This window comes from Gouania willdenowi, chromosome 4, assembly GCF_900634775.1.
Source record: "Gouania willdenowi chromosome 4, fGouWil2.1, whole genome shotgun sequence".
NCBI lineage: Eukaryota > Metazoa > Chordata > Actinopteri > Blenniiformes > Gobiesocidae > Gouania > Gouania willdenowi.
Window position 1 is genome coordinate 10,224,072 of NC_041047.1, and position 20,511 is coordinate 10,244,582.

General features: G+C 35.2%; 1 protein-coding gene across 1 annotated transcript; it reads left to right on the forward strand.

Annotated features, from left to right (window-relative positions):
* The first annotated feature begins 1,781 nt into the window (after positions 1 to 1,781).
* Positions 1,782 to 19,257, forward strand: slc25a24 (solute carrier family 25 member 24). The gene is made up of 10 exons (XM_028445211.1): positions 1,782 to 2,224; positions 6,392 to 6,518; positions 6,649 to 6,736; positions 8,257 to 8,368; positions 13,657 to 13,815; positions 14,910 to 15,062; positions 15,132 to 15,239; positions 15,826 to 15,993; positions 16,079 to 16,229; positions 18,489 to 19,257. Exons 1-10 carry the CDS (start codon positions 2,045 to 2,047, stop codon positions 18,668 to 18,670), a joined length of 1,428 nt encoding a protein of 475 aa, XP_028301012.1. The 5' UTR covers positions 1,782 to 2,044; the 3' UTR covers positions 18,671 to 19,257.
* The last annotated feature ends 1,254 nt before the right edge of the window (positions 19,258 to 20,511 follow it).

Consider the following 20,511-nt stretch of genomic DNA (forward strand, 5'->3'; position numbering starts at 1 on the left):
AGATATAATGAAATAAATTATTAAGATAATATTTGCTAGATTGCAATGTAAACAGATTTTACATGATGTGCTGTTGCATTAATAATTATAACTGGAGAAATATTATCTTTAAAAGTAACAACACATTATCAGTAATAAAACAATGGGCATAGCTCCTCGGAAATTTTGTTTCACCACCATAACAAGAAACATTAATGGCTTTATAATGATGCAATGCTATAAAGAGTGTGTTTCTTGTTGTCTAAGTTGTTACCATAAATAAGTAAATGATCAGAAATCACAAGATAAGGCAAATGCATTCTAACGGTGTTCTTCAATCAATTGTGCAGCGGCACTAAAGTGTACAAATTAAATCCTCCACAAAAAGTGTAAATATACTTCTGCTTTTTATTCTTGTCTTACAAGGATCATAGTTGGAGTCAGTGTACTGTGGCACATATTGTGCTATGTTTTTATTACCTAAATAAAGTGATCATCTACGACCAAAAATATTTCTCTGCCCTATACAGTGTTGTATAGAGCATTACAGTATTAAATAGTGTCTAAACTGCCTTTTTTTGCATCGTTTTTTTTTGGGGGGGGGGCCTATAAAAGATTCAGGGATGTAACCATGTACAGGGTTAAGTAAGTACAGAAAGTGTAAATGAATGAAAGATGAACAGGTCTTTCCCTTTTGGTGTATAATTTAAAATCACCATAACAATGTGCTATATTGTTTTAACTTGCCACTCTTGATTCCAGCTTCATGGACTATTTTTGCCTGGAGCAGCTGTTGGATTCCTCTGCTTATGACTCAGAGTGTTCAATGGTTGACAGTCTCTACTTAGTTTGAATGAGCACAGAACAAAGAACAATACAGCAACATATTTTTCAAGAGCAAAGCCTCAGGATCGTCTCCTAAAAGAAGGAGAAAAAACAATTTAATATAGAAGTGGTTCCTCTTTCCTCCTGTTACAAAGGGTGTTTACGTTTTAATTTAGAACATGAACAAACCGTTTGACAGGTTTGCACTAGTGTTGAAATAAAGTGAGGACGGAGGTTGCGCAGGTACAGTAATGCAGAGGGATTCCAATTATGACTAAATGAAGATCTGTTTCCTTAAGTAGGTGTGAATGATGGAATGTCACTTTTCTTTACTCAGCCTGCATTTACCTGCCAGTTATGGTACCTGGGGCGGCCCCTGAGGCATCCAATCAGGTTACACAGGTGGCCTGTGTTACCATGTTATTTTGAGCATATAAAAACTTTTATACTGCACTGCATTGTATATGAAGAAAACATTTTTGTTTTGTTTTTTTTTGTTTCCGACTTTTTTTTTTTTTCTTCGTTTTTTTGGAGTAATTTTTTTGTGTTATTCTTTCAAAATGTTCCTGTTTTTCGGACAGATTTTTTTTGTTTTTATCAGACAGGAAAAAAAAAGATTGCACGAAAAACAAAAAAAAAAATTACTACAAATGACAGAAAAAAATTACTCTTTTAGAGAAAACAGATCTCACTGTTTATCTTTTTTTCTTCTGTTTTTCGGACAATTTTATTTTATTTTTTTAGGTCAGAAAAACAAATACTCAGGAAGAAAAAAAAAAAAAAACAATCAGAAAAACAGAAAAAAACAGCCTCCCAAAAAATAAATTATTCAGAAAATGTTACATCTTGTCTGTTTAAGGGCGCGCGCGCGTGGTGTGACGTCTCAAGCCAAGACGAAATAAAAAAAATAGTTTGTGTGTGCGTGCGTGCGTGCGTGTTGGTAAAGGGTGTGTCCGGGAAGTGTGTGTTTATGTGCAGCAGTAAAGTAGGAGGTCTCTCCACCTTCCTCCTCCTCCTCCTCCTCACCCAGCCCTGAGCTACCAGCGCTACTTCATCCACAGACAGTCAGTAGGTCAGTGCGTCTGTAAACCTACTTTGTTGATACTTCTTCAACTCGTGGACTTTTTCTCTGTGCTTTCCTCCATCCTGGTCTTCTTTCCTGGTAAATTTACCACGCAGTACCGAATAGAGCCGCACTGCAGCGTCTGGGGCCTCCGTCGTCCTGCGGTTGGAAACTGTGATGTATCACATAGTGAGGAAGATGATTTTCACCGACTGTCGGTGCGCCGAAGACCCGGCCAACGTGTACGAAGAGCTGTTCTCTAAGCTGGACACGAACAAGGACGGAAAGGTGGATGTGTCCGAGCTGAAGGCAGGGATGGCTGCAATGGGCATGAGAGCTGGGAAAGGAGCAGCACAGGTAAAAAAATAAAAAATAAATTAAAAATACACACAAAAAAAAACAATGATTTAATAGCACACAGCTGGAACAGGGTCAGACAAACTCTGCTAACATCCAAAGCCACGCCCCTTTATTCCTATCAGCTGGCTGTGCAGACAGATATAATATGACCACATTATTAATAGTGAAGTCTCCACTCTGTGATTAAAGACCTACTGTCACGTGTGTTTGATGAACAAGTTCATTGTTGTCAGCAGAGGTGTAAAAATTACTGATATTATATTCTACTGAAGTAGAAGTAATGTTACTTGATTGAAAATCTACTTAAATTAAAGTAAGTCACTCATAAGTAAAAAGTAGTTCAATTAAATTGTACTCAAAGTAAAAGTTACTAGTTACTTTTGTTGGTAATACATTTTGCCATGGTTCCCTTGCGTACAGTGAACATCTCATGTATAAACTTAAAAAGTAAAAGACTAAATCTTGCACAATTGGAACTTAATTTATTTTTTAGGGATGTCCAGATACATTTTTAACTTCCGATACGATACCGATATTGATCCGATTCGAAATCAGCACAAATCATCCATACTTTTATTACTTATTTTGTAGTGTGGAATGTTAGAAAATGCTTGATCTAGTGACGTTACTCAAACAGAGAACTTTGTTGGAGTGTGAACCACAGTCACCTATGGATAGAAGTGCTGGAGCAGTGATTTTAGATGCAGTCCGATTCGTTTTCTGGCTGATATTGGACCGATATCAATATCTATTATTATCCCACAAAGGCATCTGTATAAAATAAAAGGTTTGTCAGAATGTACAATTCTTATAAACAAAATTAATTGTCTTTAAGTATAGTATTGAGTATTAATCTGGTTGGTCATATACTCAAAAAAGCATAAGGAAAAGCTACTCAATTACAGTAACATGATTACTGGTAATCCATTACTTTCACCTCTGGGTGTCAGAAAGGCAAGTCATCAAATTAAACTTTTCAAAACAAAAACAACCTTGAAGAAGCTTTTTATGTCTCAGTTTCACTGAAATGAAGCAAATAATACTACAAATAAAATGCTAAAGTGTAAGTCTAACCTGATATTTAATAAGGATATCAATCTGATATCAGGAAAAAAAAAAGAGTAATTGGATTAAATCGGCCTGCATCTAACAGCTCAGCTAAAAAACACTCAAGAACAAATATACCCCAAAAAAAAAAACACTGAAATACACAAACCAACAGCATAATTACACAAAATTACATTATGATGACTACATATATGCAGAAACATTACAGAAAAATGCACAAAACGACAACAAAAATAAGCAAAGTGACTCTTAACATAGCAACAATTAATATACACAGAATGACAGAAAAATATACAAAATTCCACATAAAACAACACAGAAATTTAGAGGAAATGATACAAACTGATACGAACTGACTTAAAAAATGCACAAGAATGACTCCAAAATAACCACAAAGCAAGAAAATGGCATAAAAAACATACAAACAGAATCTTGTTGATTCTATATTTTACTTTTTCTTTTAAACCAAATAAATCACACTTGTTTTGACAGTCAGGCGTTTAAAAAAATCTGGTTATTCTGTAAAAAATAGCTGCAGGCATATCATGGTAAAGAAGACTCACAGGTGAGTTTTACTGTGTATGAAAGTGAGTCAAAGTTTATGCTGCAGGTGAACTTTTACTCTGTCCCACCTCTGCTAATCAAACACACACATTCCACACAATCATTAGTGAGTTTATTATAAGGCTCACAACAGGAAAGCAATTCATAATAGTACCTTTGGTCATGAGCAATAACCAGCACGATCAGGAATTTTAGACACTGTAATTGTTGGTTTACCTGTGTAGCTATAAACTTTTTTTAACAAGATATATTTTATTTGTTTATGTTTTACATCATCCTGCCAAGGGACAAGAGATGAAAATGAGAAAAGGCTACAATCTCACATATTTTCTTAAATGTTCATGAATATGTATTGAGAGAAATTTGCAACAACGAAAGTTTGAAATGCTTGACCGTCACGTTGTTCATGTAGACTCAGATAGTTCCCGGAAGTTATTGGCGGGCAATTCGAATCCATTGATTCCGAGAGACATAACTGGGATTTTTGGAAATTTGTCATCAATAACTGGAATGATTTACAATATTCATACAGAACACTGTCTTATGTATGTGTGTACGCAATATATGTTATTAATAATAATCCACTAACATGCTTTAATGCACACGGTAATTGGTTTATATACGCTGATAATATTAATAATGATTATTTAAAGGTCTTACCGTTCAAAAGTACATCACAAACTGTCTACTCCGCTCTAGCTCCGTTGCTCTGCAATAGTCAACTGCTCACTTCCAGGAACTATTGTGAGGCTCTATAAACTGCCATTGCTATTGAAAAAAAAAACAAAAAAAAAAAAACTGTCCCATTGGCGTGAACGTGGATGTCACAACTGTCTCTCTAAACGACTCTGAAACTATTAAGTTCTTTGCTGCACACACCCACTGTGTCTGTATAATTAGTGTTGACGAGATGCAGCTGGTGTTTTTAAGTCCTCTTAAATCACTAATTTCTAAATCTAAATATAGCAAAGGCTCACATTGTAATTTAGAGCTAATATTACACACTGCAAGCCATTACCTGAGAGTTAATTCTTCAGTAATCTCCAAGGAAATAATGTTTAATTTGTATTGAAATGATCGCAGAATGCCAAGCTTGGTTGTTTCACAGTTTAATGTTAGCTTAGACGCACAGTAGCATTGTTTAATATTTACCTTTTGGGCTTGGATGCACTTTTGTTGACATAAGCTTGACTTGAGTCAGCAGCTTTATCACAGTTGAATATTCAAACTGATTAAAACCTGTTCTCGAAAGATTTCAACACAAAGTGTCGTATCTTACACATGTTATAGAAATGAGAAATGGAAATGTAACGCATTCATGAGCTGTGTTCAAAATGGTATGCCAACATACTACTCATATTAAATCTGATGTCAAAATGAGTATGTAGTGCATTTACATTGATAGTATGGAAAGATTGAGTATGCGAGAATTTTTTTTTTAAACTCTTGTAAATAGGGGTCTTGTTTTGAAGTTACTGGAAGTTTTGTCAGTAGCACAATGGTGGGTCTCCAAAAATCTCTGAAATGTCGGCATGAAATGTGTTTTTGTGAGTTTTATGGATCAAATGACCACATGTTGATATTCTACTTGGTCACTTTCTCATTTAAAATGTTTTCAGAACATTTAAAGGTGGCAAATTAACAGATATATTTAGCCTCAGTGTGGCGTACGTTTGAAATGCATCTTGGTAAACTTGGAAGTATACTTCAGTGGGAACGGTCATCATCCTAATCCTCCTAACCATACTTATATATGTGTATATTGTATAACTCATTGAGTTTGTAGCGTATAGTACGGAGTGTGCCATTTCAAACAGTTGAGATTTAAAGAGTGAAGACCATTTAAGAATTGTATTTATTTCTATGATATCATTGCCCGTTACACAAATTTAGCATCTATCACTAAGGCAAACCTAGTAGCTAATATTAAACAACAGCAGTAAGTGAGAGATACTTCTCTAAGATTTTATTTTCATCATCATATATTTGATCTAACTAAAACATACGTTTACATTGTTTTTGTGATTTGAAAATAGGGTGTTTGTCCTTTTTTTTTCTTTATCATTTTCATTGCACAAGTGTCCAAGAAAAAGCTGTGGGTGCATTTAAATTACTTCCTGATTTTTTTTTTTTTTTTTTTTTTGTTAGTCTAATATGAGAAATCACCACATTCTGGACACATTTATGCATTTTAAAGGCTTTTAAACTCTTGTTTACTTTGATAAAGTGTTAATAAAACCTTTAAAAGTATCTATTTATGCAAAATCTGGCTGTGGAGGAGTCAAAAAGTTGGACTACATTATGTATCAACACATATCAGATGAAACGTTAGTGTTTTTGTACAATTGAAGCCAGAACTCACTCCTGAACAGTGAACTTTACCGTGATCAGCTGCTGTTTCTGTCTGTCCTCACTTGCCTTCTACTGTCATCATGACGTCACTGAGAGTTACTGTAGTTGCCTCTAGGTGGCCTCTAGGTGGCAAACATCAGGAAAGCTGTTTTTAATGGCTGTTTTCTGACTTCCTCCTAGAAAATAGTGTCCTCTGGAGATCAGGACAAAGATGAAGGACTCGACTTCAATGAGTTCACCAAATACCTGAAGGAGCACGAGAAGAAGCTGCGGATCACCTTCAAGAGTTTGGACAAGAACAATGATGGTACAGGGTTAATGTTGTTACCTCAAATTCATATACAGTACATCTGTGCCATTTAAAAACAAATATTGGAGGTTTATAATTAAATGTAAATATTATATGATTCAAATCTTTGTTTTTTTTTCGTCCCTAGGTAAAATAGACTCGATGGAGATCAAGCAGTCACTTGAAGATCTGGGGCTGAATATCACAAAAGAAGATGCTGGGAAAATCCTTCAAAGGTATTATTTTTTACATTTTTTGAACTTACTTTACTGATAAAAGGTAAATACTGGAGAAAGAGTGCAGCCTGATTTTCCATTTGAAGGTAGAAGCCCCTGTGAGGGATGTAACAGTTTTTCTGTTATTTTTCAAGAATTTAATCTACTAACGTCAGCCAATATCTGCCTAAAATGCCCACCTAATTACCATATTCAAACAAAACTCATTTCAACTTACGCATCATTTTCTAATCTGTATCATGTTGGTTCTTATTATGCACAATGGATTCAATTATTTTTAATTGTCATTATGTGCATACCTTGTACATAATGAAATAAAGTTCTCAGTTAAGGTCTTAAATTATAAATAGAGTAATGGGTGACCGTGGCTCAGTGGTAGAGTGGGTTGTCCCATAGCCGAAGGGTTGGAGGTTTGAATCCCACTCTATCCAAGTCATTGTCGTGTCCCTGGGCAAAAAACTTTATAATTCCAAGCCATTATTAATATTAATGAATTATAGTATAAAAGAATGTATGTAAAAAAACACCGAAAATATAAATAGAATATATACAATAATAATACAACAATATCCAAAACAATAGAACCCCAATAACAGCAGCATTTATGAAGTTTATAAAGATTTAAAGATGGTTTACTTAACAAATGCTGTAAACCATGTTCTAAATTTAGAATTCAGAAATGGTAATTACCGTCCGTGTACCTGTTTTGTAGGAGCTTCTGAATGGATAACAAATCTTTATGGATTTATTGTGTTTGATGTTATGTAATTATTGTTATCCTCTAATGTTGAGAATTGAGAAAATGGTTAAACTCGATATCTGACCTACATATAAACTTATAGATATGTACAACAAGGTAAACTCCTGTTTAAAGCATACACTTGAAGTTCTTGGTTTCATGATGACGCCGGTTTACTCACTTAAATGAATGGCATTGATGTTGCAGATGCAAAGCAGCACAAAAAAAGGAAAGCAAAGCAGGATGTGTGTGACAGTGAGTCAGAAACAGAGAAGAGGAGGAGTGAGTCACTGACACCAACTTAGGGGAAGTAATGAGAACAGAACATTTATGGGTTATAAAGAAAACTCATAAAAAGTTACAAAGCTTTGCTAAATAAAGTCAACATGACTAGACATAAAGCATGCACAGTCTTTCTGATTTCCTTCCATGGTTCTAAATTATGCACGTCAAACTCTTTTTCTCTCCCCGGTGATCTATCCTTCAAAGGTGCACTGCTGCCACCTACATGGCACCAGTTGGTCACTACATCATAGTACAAGGCTGATATTCACAGAAGACCTCCACCACAGTGTCTCCTAGCAACCCCTGTTGAAAAACACAATTAACGTACAACTACATCATTGGCAGTAAGCGGTTGGATGTGAAATGACGTATATATGTGTCAATGGCAGTGAATTAGTTAAGATGCTGGGATCTAATTAGATAGAGCGATTACCAAATCTAGAATAAACTTTAAATTCAGCTGTAGAGAAAAGCAACCCTCTGTGTCTTTGTACAGTATTGATGTGGATGGCACCATGACTCTGGACTGGAATGAATGGAGAGAGCACTTCCTGTTTAACCCCGCCACCAACCTGCAGGAGATCATCCGCTACTGGAAGCACACCACGGTAAGAGGATGCTGTGACACACCAACCAAACTGGGAATTCATAGTTTCCATATGGAAGGGACTGGTTTTTTTTCTTGCAAACTAATAAACATTCCCTGCACTTTCATTTTAAATTTTGACTTTTAGAAACCCAAAAATGTGAAAAGAAAACTTTATTGCTTTTCTTTAAAATACCTTAAAACACCATAAAATATTGATATTTTTCTTCTATGATATTTCAATCATTTTCACATTTATTGTAAAAGTCTATATATAAAATGCTACAATGATTGAGGCAGGTAAGGGCACATTAAAAAATGAAGCTAATCTGTAAAACTATTCAAAGCAGGGACACAAAGACAGGAAAACATTAATAAATTACTTTAATTACTGTTTAAACATTATTTAATGATAAATACTAGTTCAAGCAGTCCAGCTTCATCTAAAAAATAAAGTAAACTTAAAGTAAAATGAGCTAAAAAAAAGAAACATTAGGGATTTTTATATGTATTGGGTTCTCCTGTCCTTTAATTGTCTTTTATCCACTTCATATTGAGCATCCAGTCATCATGAAGTGCTTTAATGTGGATTTTATATTCATTGATGGTGAGCGTTCAATTTTTCCAGAACAATGATTTTTAATACGGCAAACTTTTAAAAAAAATCATTTGAAGCCAATGGAGTTTTAGATTCAAGCAGATATTTGACAGGTTACCACGATTAATACCACTCATAGTGTGAGAAGACTCTCTTCCTCTGATGGAAACTCGACATGATTAAAAAAGAATTGCAAAATATTTGTTTGCTACAAAGAGGTTTGTAGATTTCAGTACAATTATAGATAAAAAGTTACATCACGGGTAAAAAAAAAACTGTCCTTGGTCTGTGTCCTTTGGCAGTCCCAGACCTGGATCTAAAAACCGCCACGCACAGGGAGGAGGTGTGTCATCCATGACTGCGTCGGTAATACCGGATTAGAAAGCAGATTAACGTATCTACGTCAGGAGAGTAGATTCATTCATTACCAGAGTAGAGGGGTGAGAATTAGAGAGGAGACTAAGGATGGTGTAGCTTTTGAATGTTTCACTTAAAACTTGTTAGGAAAGGTTTGTGCAGACTTTGGTGATGTGAGGAAGTAACCCTCTACTCCACACGTGTCAAACTCACGGTCCAGGGGCCAAATCTGGCCCTTTAGAGCAGTGATTCTCAAAGTTTTTTGGCTCAACCCCCTTTTGCTTGTTTCTGAATCCATGTACCCCCTTTGTCCAGCTACAACATTTTTCTAAGAAAACTATTTAACAACAACTATAGAGCAGAATGATGGAATTAATTAGTGAAAAAACACATTTGAAAGAATCTCATTTTGTAAATAAGTGGAAAGAAACTGTATTTAGTGCAGTGGTTTCCAACCTTTTTTAGATTGTTACCCCATTTTGATATCAAGAATTTCTGGTGCCATCACGTACTCCTAGGGGTACACGTACCGCCATTTGAGAAACGCTGCTTTAGAGCATCCAATTCGCAGCAGAAAGCATAAAAGTCAGAAAAACGTGAATCATTGCGTACAGTAAATGACTAACTAATTCAGTTGTAGGTATCTCCAAAATTATACACACAGTCAATGAAACTCACATGATGGCAGTCATATATCATTTTAAATTGTTGAAAGAACTCTTTTGTGAATTAAATCTGTAAATATTCCACAAATTGTCCCAAAAAGACATAAAAATGGGTAAAAAAAAGAAAAAGATCCTGCAGGGATTGATGTCTGTTGCGTATTTCTTTAATATTATCAGTGCCGTACAATATTTTATAATTTATTATAAATAATGATTAAATTACTAATTTTTCCGGCCCATTTAAGATAAACTGCTCCGCATTTGACCCCTGAACTAAAATGAGTTTGACAGCCCTGCTTTAGTCGCTGAGTAAGAGTAAGTTTACTGTTTTTCATGTGGACTCACAGACAGATTCTACTTGTTTTATTCACTGTTTTAATCTTTGTCTCTGCTCAACACAGGAGGTTATATTAACCTGTGGCGTCTAAGAGTGACAAAGATGAGCTAATTCCAGTCTGATCCACAGGTGGATTAACTCCTCACTGGGGTTGGGAACAGGATGAGTTCAGAGGGAATGAGTCCAGAGCAGAGACAGGACAGGGTGAGAGTTAAGCAGCTGAGTTCAGAGACCAATGACAACTTTGTCTAATCAGCGTTTGGCTTTGAACACCATGTCAGCCTCACTTTCTCCACAACCATGTACAGAACGATGATTGTTCTACGGACTGGAGTCTTTCAGAGTGATTGTCAGATTTAGAGACTTTTCTTTTACTTGACTTGTGGACCTTTTTAAACGTGGACATGGCGATGGCTCTGCTGCAGCCTCAGCAGCACCACTATCATGCAAACTGGCTTTTCCTTGACTTTGAAGATTATGGGGGGATCTCGGAGGTAGAGTTGGACATGGTAGGTCTTATTTGCTGATTAAATGATCAGTAGTCCCTGTTGTTTGTCTTCTCTAAGAGTTTACTAGACAGTGATATGTGACTTTTTTGAATATTTTATTATTGATGCATTTTTTTCTCATAAAAATCTGACCCAAAGATGGAGTTTTACAGGGTGTGGACATGTTACTTTAGATCAGTGGTGTCAAACTCATTTTACTTCACGGTCCACATACGACCCAGTTTAACCTCAAGTGGACCGGACCAGAAAAATCCATGTTTTTGTGAATGAAAAAGTAACAAATTCAAACAAAATCCTGAATGTTAAGCAATTAGTGAAAATTCCTTGATTTTGCAACAAATTTTCTCGAAATTTGCAATGTACTTTGCCAGAATTCTGTGGGATAATTTGTGATAATTTACTTTCGGCAAAATCTTCTTTGGGCCGGACTAGATGCTCTGGTGGGCTAAACTTGGCCCGCGGGCCTTGAGTTGAGTTTGACCTATGTGCTTTAGATATGACAAACCAATATGAATACATAATATACATATGTGCTTTTTTATTTTAGCTGCTAAAGAATGCAATCTGTGTTGGTTTGATTTTGGCTGTGTCCATGGTGATGGAAAGCCACAAATTCCTTGTAATCCAATAATTATCCAACTGTCAACCTTTCAATGAGCATCAGAGAGTGTTTTTCACATCGGGCGAAACATTTTAGATTTCAAATTACCTGGAAAGGTAAAAAGTATTTAGTGATGTAACTGATCTTACCTGAGGTTATGCAACTATTGCTGCCGATGGCATTGATGCAGCTCAGGAGCCGACCTGCTCCTCCTTGGGCCTTTAGATGTTCAGTAGGTAATGAAAACTACAAGTCCTCAACACAATGAGCTACAGATCCAATGGCAACATTAACTTTACCAAGTTTCAGTCCTGGTCATTTAGAACCTCAGTTAGTGCTCCATGCTTGACCATGGTTCTTATAGGACAGCCACTAAACCATGGTTTTTCAATCTTGTGGTCACCTGTCACCTGTGGTCTAGTAATGATAAAATAAGTTACTGATTAAATTTATATTACAAAATGTTTTTTGTAATTTTATTTATTTGGAACAATACATAATATCACAGCAATACAGTGCAGGAAGAACCAAAAAGCTTAAATGTTATTATTAAATTATTATTTTTCAAATTTAAACACCACGCGCAATCTCAAACAACTGTATTATATACTTTCATTTTCTTCAATAAAAATCTAGTTCAAATAAAATGCAGTATAAGAATATCTGAATCATCACATTGTGCCCTAATCCTTACTTCTCTGTATTTTGTAAACACAGTATAACAAACATGAACAAAAAATAATTTTAGAGGAAAAAAAAGTCTCTGGGGTCACCAGAAATTTGTAATATAAAAATGGGGTCATGACCCAAAAAAGGCTGGGAACCACTGCACTAAACCGTTGTGGAAATTGATAAATACAAATACAGATAAATATGTGAACATTTCAAACAGTGCTCTGTAAGTGTAGTCCATGGTATAACAGCCACTTTGATGTTTAACAGGTTCTTTTTTGCTAAAGAGGTAAAATCACAATCAAAATATGATGTGCTAAATGTATCATTGATAATCTCTAAGGTTAAATCACAAACTGATATGTTGTGTGTTGTGTGCATGCTGTGTTCCTATGCTCTTGTACTTTATTCCTTGTAATTTGTTCCCTTGTACTATGTGATATGTTATTTTCATTGTAATGATTTCGGGGGTGGGCGCTTATAAGCTCTTGCTTCGGCCCACTCCTTTTGAGCAGAACTTTAACTGCTCAAATAAGCAAATAAACTAAACTAAACTAAAACTAAAACTAAAAGTAGGTTTATAGTTAACAGGCAATAGGCTACCAACAGAGGTGGGTTGTGCAGCAGTACTCATAGTGTTAATGTATTGTATATATATTTTAACTCACTCCATATTAGATGGTTAGCTTTTATATCTTGAGCCTTACCATCACGTGTAAGTGGAATTCTTAAAAGTGTAGATTTCTGCCGTTTTGGGCTGACAAAGTAGGGAGTGCATTACATGACGTTTGAAAGGCAAACGGGGTGTAAATGCACATTTTCTGGAGGAGACGCCAGTATTTCTTGAACTACAGTAGGGTGAAGGGAGGCCGTGGAAGGGGCGGGGCTACAGCGCCCTCCTGCTGCGGTGCTGCTTCTGTGATTGGTTGATAATGTCTCTGACAGAGAGCAGCATCTGAGCTTGTCTGAATTTATTTATAAACAAATGGATGTAATGACATGCATGTAGCCCAAAGTGTCACAGTTGTAAATGGGGTTAAGCAGTATACAGTAAGTCTTGACTTCAGCCAAAACCCCTTCCGTCAGGAATCACTTAGCTCTTAAAATACTTAAAGTACATGTTTTTTGTTTATTTATTGTAATGTACAAGATCTCTGAAAACATGTTCTAAATGTGTTCTAAAAAAACTACTACTACTAAAAGTACATGTATTTTCTCACAAATTTACTTGAGTAAGAGTGAAAGTTTTCTGCAAAATAACAATTTATATATAAAAAAAAAAAAACACTCAAGTACATGTAACGGAGTAAATGTGTAAATTGAATGATACAAAATAATTAGTTAGGGTTTTTAATGAACATGAACAAATGTGGATTTTCTTTTTCAATTAAAAGAAAATAAGAATTGAAAATCTCGTGTCTTTTTTTTTTTAGGGGGAAAAAAAAATTTAGTTTTCAAAGTAAAAAAAAATCGGGATTTTGTTCTGAACTAAAATCGTGCAGCCTTACTACTGACAGTAAAAAAAAGTGTAATTTCTTGGCCGGTGATTTGACCCCATGGTGTTTCTTCAGGCTTTGGATATCGGTGACAGCCTCACCATCCCTGACGAGTTCACAGAGGAGGAGAAAACCACTGGTGTGTGGTGGAGGCAGCTGTCAGCGGGGGCCATGGCTGGTGCCGTGTCCCGAACAGGAACTGCTCCGTTGGACCGAATGAAAGTCTTTCTGCAGGTAATGACTCGTCTGATTGGGTTAACCCTCTAAGGCATTTTTGCTGTTTTTTCATTGCGTTTGATTTCACCTTTATATTTCGTATAAGGAAATCCATAAACATTGCATGTTTGGTGTCATTTTTTTCAGGAGAACCTCCCAATTGTGACTATGAAGTATTTTCTTTAATATAGCATACTGTTAACACAGTGGATCTAAAACCACTATAAAAACTCAAATTCGAGTGGGAAAAAGTTAGTTTTTTTTTACTATAAAAGTCACAAACATTTTTAACGACTCATTTTTATTGCTTGTATAGCAAATCTAAACTATACAATTCAAAAACTTGTATACAGATAAATAAAAAAACACAGTTATATATAGCTATTTACAGTGAAATGCAAGCAATGTCTCAGGCGATTTTGTACAACTATTTACAAAAAAGTATGAATCACAAATAAAGGGAAAGACAAATTATTTGTACCTCAGTGTGTTGATATAAAACAATAAACAAATATACTAGACACTACACTCCAATCTCACTCACTACACACTAACTAAACAGTCAAATCACAGTAATAATTACTGTAATCTCAAATCTCTCAACTCGCCCTCTCTTTCTCCGTCTCTGTTGACCTGTCACTTGAAAACAAAATTCCCGCTATATGTGGACATTATGATTGGACAATGGCCTTCTATTTCTCAACCAATAGGAAAAACCGATAATGTCACGTTTCAGCGTGGTTCTTTCTTGCTGCACAGCACTTTCACTTTCAAGTGCTCTGCAGCGGTTTTCCTGCACGGACAGCTTAATAAAATGTCACAGAAAAACACAGGCACATTTTCCCTCATAACTCCATTTTTCTTTGGCCTATCAACATGATTTAAAGACTGGTTTGTAGTTTGACATCCGTACTTTCAACACGGGTTGAAACAGCGATCCAAGGACGCTGCGCTTTTCTGCTATTGGCTCTGTAAAACGATCATGTGATCAGGACGCACTGTCGCGTCTGTCTGCCCCAGAGGGTTAATACCGTTTGTTGTGTAATCTGGTAAAGAAACCTGTGAGAAAACCCCAACACTTGGATAACCACTCCTCTCTTTCACCTTTACAGGTACACGCCTCTAAGAGCAATGAGATCAGCCTGGTTGGTGGATTTAAAGATATGATTAAAGAAGGAGGGGTGGCGTCTTTATGGAGAGGAAACGGTACCAACGTTCTGAAGATAGCCCCTGAGACTGCCATTAAATTCATGGCCTATGAAAAGGTATAAGAGGCGATCAGATCAGATCAAAGCAGATCAGATCAGATCCAATAATTCTTGGTGTGTTTCCAGTACAAGCAAATGCTGGCCAGTGATCCTGGGAAGATCAGAACCCATGAGAGGTTCTTAGCAGGTTCTTTAGCAGGAGCCACAGCACAGACGGCCATCTATCCCATGGAGGTGAGAACAGACGTCGCTTTGGGACTTCAACATCAAACAACCACAAAGAGACAAACATTTTTACCCTAAATTGATGAAAACACAGTTTAGTTAAACAATTGAACCACAGGAACATGTTGGAGTCATGAGAGTCAAGAAAAAAAAGTTTTGTGTTTTTTTTGTTTTGTTTTATTATTATTATTTGTTTGGCAATACAATGGTAAACACAAATATAATACACATATTGAACATCTTTATTTTATTTTTTTACGGTAAAATTAAATCCAAGGCCCTGAAACGAGAGTCAAACAACAAGAACAGTAGAACATTGTCTCTGACAGAAATAATAATCAAATACCATAAATGGTAAATAGTAACAATAGAAAAAAAGAGTAAATATAATAGTAATAATAATGTATATAGATACACACGCATAAGAAAATTTTATATATATATACATGTAGATAAATTAGAAATAAGTACCCAAAGTAAGTCTCAAATACAAGTGAGTAACTGTGACGTCTAGTACATTGTAAATAATACAAATAAAACAATAAATAAGTTTTAACAAAAGAATAGTAAAGTCAATCATGATCTGTGTTGCCAGGTCCTGAAAACACGTCTGACTCTGCGGAAAACCGGACAGTATTCAGGAATGTTCGACTGTGCCAAAAAAATCATGAAGAAGGAAGGAGTGAAGGCGTTCTATAAAGGTTACATCCCCAACATTCTGGGTATTATTCCCTACGCCGGGATAGACCTGGCTGTGTATGAGGTACGAGAAATACACTTTGGATGGCTTTAAGTACAAGAAAACCCTGAAATGTGGAGTATCAGCTTTATTTGTCCTTTGTTCTCAGAGCTTGAAGAACATGTGGTTGTCTCGTTATTGCAAAGACACAGCCAACCCAGGGATCCTGGTTCTACTGGGATGTGGGACTCTGTCCAGCACCTGTGGGCAGCTGGCCAGCTATCCTCTGGCTCTGGTCCGAACCCGTATGCAAGCACAAGGTAGTGACAAAGTTAATTATGTAAAGCATGGACAGACATTTGTTAGCTCAGTTTGTAAACTCTTTCTTTAGTAAATGAAAATATCAAATGTTTAAATGTAAAATACCACACTAGGTGAGGTCAAACAAATTAAATCTACGAATGAATAAAAGTATATATAGTAAAAAATTTACTTTCAAAAACTTTTTCATATCAATCAAAAATAATGATAATTATGAGGTGACGATTGTAAAAAAAAAAGAGAAAAAAACCCATTTAGCAACAAACCAAATTTACAGATAATGAATCAAAATGTTAAATCTAAATGTGAAATGTTAAATATAAATGTTAAATATAAATGTTAAATATAAATGTTAAATTTAAATGTTAAATATAAATGCTAAATTTAAATGTTAAATATAAATGCTAAATGTTAAATATAAAAATTTAATGTAAATCATAAAAGTTAAATGTAAATCATAAATGTTAAATATAAATTCCAAATGTTAAATATAAAAATTAAATCTAAATGCTAAATATAGAAATGAAATGTAAATCCTAAACTTTAAATCTAAATGTCACGGTTGAAACTAAGTATTTAGTTACTATGCAAATTCAACAGAAATACCAAAATATAAGCTCATTGATCTTTTCATTAAAATACAAGCTTTTTAATATTCGTGCACATAACTTAAACAAAAATCCTTCATAATTAAATGTGTTGAACACATTCATGTTCAAAACCTAATGTGATTGAGTTCATTTCAACAGCAGCTTTTTTTTTGTTTTAACCAATATTTTACTGAGTGCCATCAGGAAGAGGAGTTATAGTAACAAAACAATATAATTAAAAAATGTTTAGGGCTAAATGTGTTCAGGCTGTAAAGTAGCAGTTGAGCTAAAATCATCATCAGTTGTTCTGGAGGTTTTGTGGTTTACAAACAGGTCGTGTTTCATTCTTGGAATTGCTTTTGATTAAACTGCAGCTCTCACTTTCACACAGCAGAGAAGATACAAAGCCCTGTCTAGAAAGGGTTGCCTGATAGTTATAATTGAAACAAATAAGTTTTAGCTAATGCTACGAAATAAGAGAAAAAAACAGGATAGTTTCTAGAAAGAATGAATCAGAACAACAATCTCTTTTCTTCTGATAGTGTAAAAAACAATCGTAAAAATCAACAAGTCAGACCTGTTGGAATGAAGCATAAATCCAGCCGAGGCAGTTTTACACAAAGACTGAATCTGCTATAATCATACAAGTGCAATTTCCTATATTTACACACGTGTTTACATGCAAACGGCATTTTACAGTTACATTTATTCCCCAAAGTAATACTCGTAAAAGTGAAAAGACCCTTTTAAATTTTGATTTTCAGTTAAAAAAAAAAAACAAAAAAAATGATTTTGGCAATTTGCTTTGAAAAATATATTTAAATATCTTCTTATTTTTATTTAATTGATTTACCTTTTAAAAAAGTAGTTACCTTCTTAAAACAGAAAATACAAAATTAAAAAAATGGAGAAACTCTGTTTCTTTCCTTGTTTTTTTTTTTTTCAGAGTTTTACAAACTTTTAATTTCATCCTGACAGACTCAAAGTGCCAATGTATTGTTAGAATTACACATTTTGTCCTGTTCTTCTTTAGCTCCACTCATGAATAGTTGCTTTTTGTGATGACGTAATGTTCAACTTTTAATGAAGGAAATATTCAGATTTATTTTTCTTCTCTTGTTTTCTTTGTCTTCCTGAATGAAAACCTATTATTTTTCTTCCAAAAATGTGACATTTTCACTTTAATGGCTAAATAAAAGATTTTTGTTTTTGATTTAAAAAAAAAAAAAAAAAAAAAAAAAAAAAACGTAGGTTTTTTTAAAAGTAAACCTTTGGTACACTGAAAGTTTTTAATGCGTTGATTTTTACACTACTTCAAAAATCCATTTTAGTCTTCTTTGGATTTGAGTTTAAAAAAAAAAAAAAACATGATTTTGATCATTTAGTTTGAAAAATATATTTTAATATTTTATTATCTTTGATTGATTAAAATTACCTTTTTAATTTTTTTGTTACCTTCTCTTACCCTTTTAACAACTTTTGATTTCATCCTGACACACTCAAAGCTTCATCGTATTGTAACAATTCCAAAATGTACATTGTACTGTTATTTTTTAGCTCTTTTTAAAAGTAAACCTTTGATACGCTAAAAGTTTTTTTTAATGTGTTGATTTTTACATGATTTCAAAAAATACATTTTAGTCTTTTCAAACGTTTCTCCTCCCCCAGCTTCTGTGGAGGGCTCTGAGCAGCTGCCCATGACTAAACTGGTGAAGAATATCCTGAAGAAAGACGGCTTCTTTGGACTTTACCGAGGCATTCTGCCCAATTTCATGAAGGTTCTCCCAGCAGTGAGCATCAGCTACGTGGTGTACGAGTACATGCGTGAAGGCCTGGGCATTCAGAAGTAGAAACGAGGGTCCAGAGGAGAGGAGTCCTTCATTTCCCTTCAAACACTTCCTCCACGTGATCTTTAAGGAAGGTTTTATCTGCACCAAAGGTCGGGACTCTAGCTTCATCTCTCAGGGTGCACACACAGCCAACATTTAAAAAACACACACAGCCAACATTTAAAAAACACACACAGCCAATTCCATAGTTGTTTATCAGTAGGATTTCAACTGTTTGAAATGTAAGTCACATCACCAAAGAGAGAAAAGGGGGAAAAGCACCTTATTGCATTTTTTTAAATTATGATTTACAGCCCAAACAATCACCTGCTACATATATATGTATATATTATTTTTTGCACATTATTTTTTCAAAAACCAGACCAATCATTAAAAAGTTTCTGCCGTTTACAGCTCGTACAAATTTAACTAAAGTCAAAGTTTATATAAAGTCACTTTTAAAATGTTTCACAGGACAGTTGAAATGCAGGTGAAATGTGCCTTATTTGTTTACCTAATGTTAAACCCTCTTTTGGCCTTTCTTTCCCATACATGGTGGTTAAATAGATGCTGGAGTTTACATCAATAAAGCATTTGTATAAAATCAAGTCATGTGCATTTGTTATTATTCCAAAAACCAAACCTGAAATTTAAACAATATTGTGGAATTGTCTCTTTTTCACCATAAATGGAAGGCGGTGCCAGTGTAACATTAGAAACAGATAATTGAGTTTCTCTGTATTTATTTAGATGGGAAATTTGGAGCTTGGCGGGAACACAACTCAGAAGAAGTAATGTCACCAGCCAGAGTCAGCTTCCTGTACGTGTCATTTCCTGTGTTCCCCTCTATTTTCAATTGAGACACCACTTTTAGCCTTGTGTGTCATTTATTGGTTTTCAGGTAAACCTCTGCTGAGATAAGTGCAGATTACTCCACTTAAGATCTTATGTCATTTCCTCCTGTGATGTCAGCAGGCTTGACTTAAGCAGCTTGATCCTTAGCGTTTGAATGGACACGATGATGATGATGATGATGATGATGATGATGATGGAGTAGATTTCTCACACTGTGTGGACACCCTGACCTGTCAGCAGTTACTGTCACATTGTGTCACAATTTTTGTAATGTTGACTGCATTCCTTTGCTTTTCACGAATCAAATTTAAAGTTTTAGAAGCAACTATTATGAAGAAAAAAATTATTGACTATCTCTCATTAAATGGCTTATTTTAATGCATGTAAATTCAGTCATTTAGTCATTCAGTAATGCATAAAATTTAGCAAAGAAAGCAATTAGCACCATTATTAGTTATTCATAGAGGGTTTTCACGGCGTGTCATCAACTCCGAAGTTGCCATTTTGGAGATAAGCAGTCGGTTTACAAACAGCACACAAACGAGCAAATCCCGAATTTTGAGAGGAAATGATGGACTATTGCCGTGTTTTTGGCTGTAATAATCGGTCAGACCGTGAAAAACGTGAAGTTTTATAAACTGCCAAAAGTTATAACAGATCAGGGAAGAAAAATGTCTGCATTTTGTAGTCAGTAGTTCTACATCAGGAGATCAGTGACATGAGACCAGCTCACCGTTGTTGCACCAGTTGTTATTGGTGTATATGCAAACACCGCCGCCCTCATCTCCTGTCTTGCATTTAAATCCAGCTTCAGGTAGTCCAGTTTGTTCTCCAGGGAGTGGACATTAGAACGCAGGATGGAAGGAAGCGGCGTTCTCTGAGGATTAGCTTTTAGCTTGGTTGCTAGCCCCGCTTCTGCTTTCGATCACACTGCTTACGTCTCCTCCGCTGGCGGACACCGCTGGTACGAAGCTGCGCTGTTCTACAGGCCGCTGGATGTAGCTGGC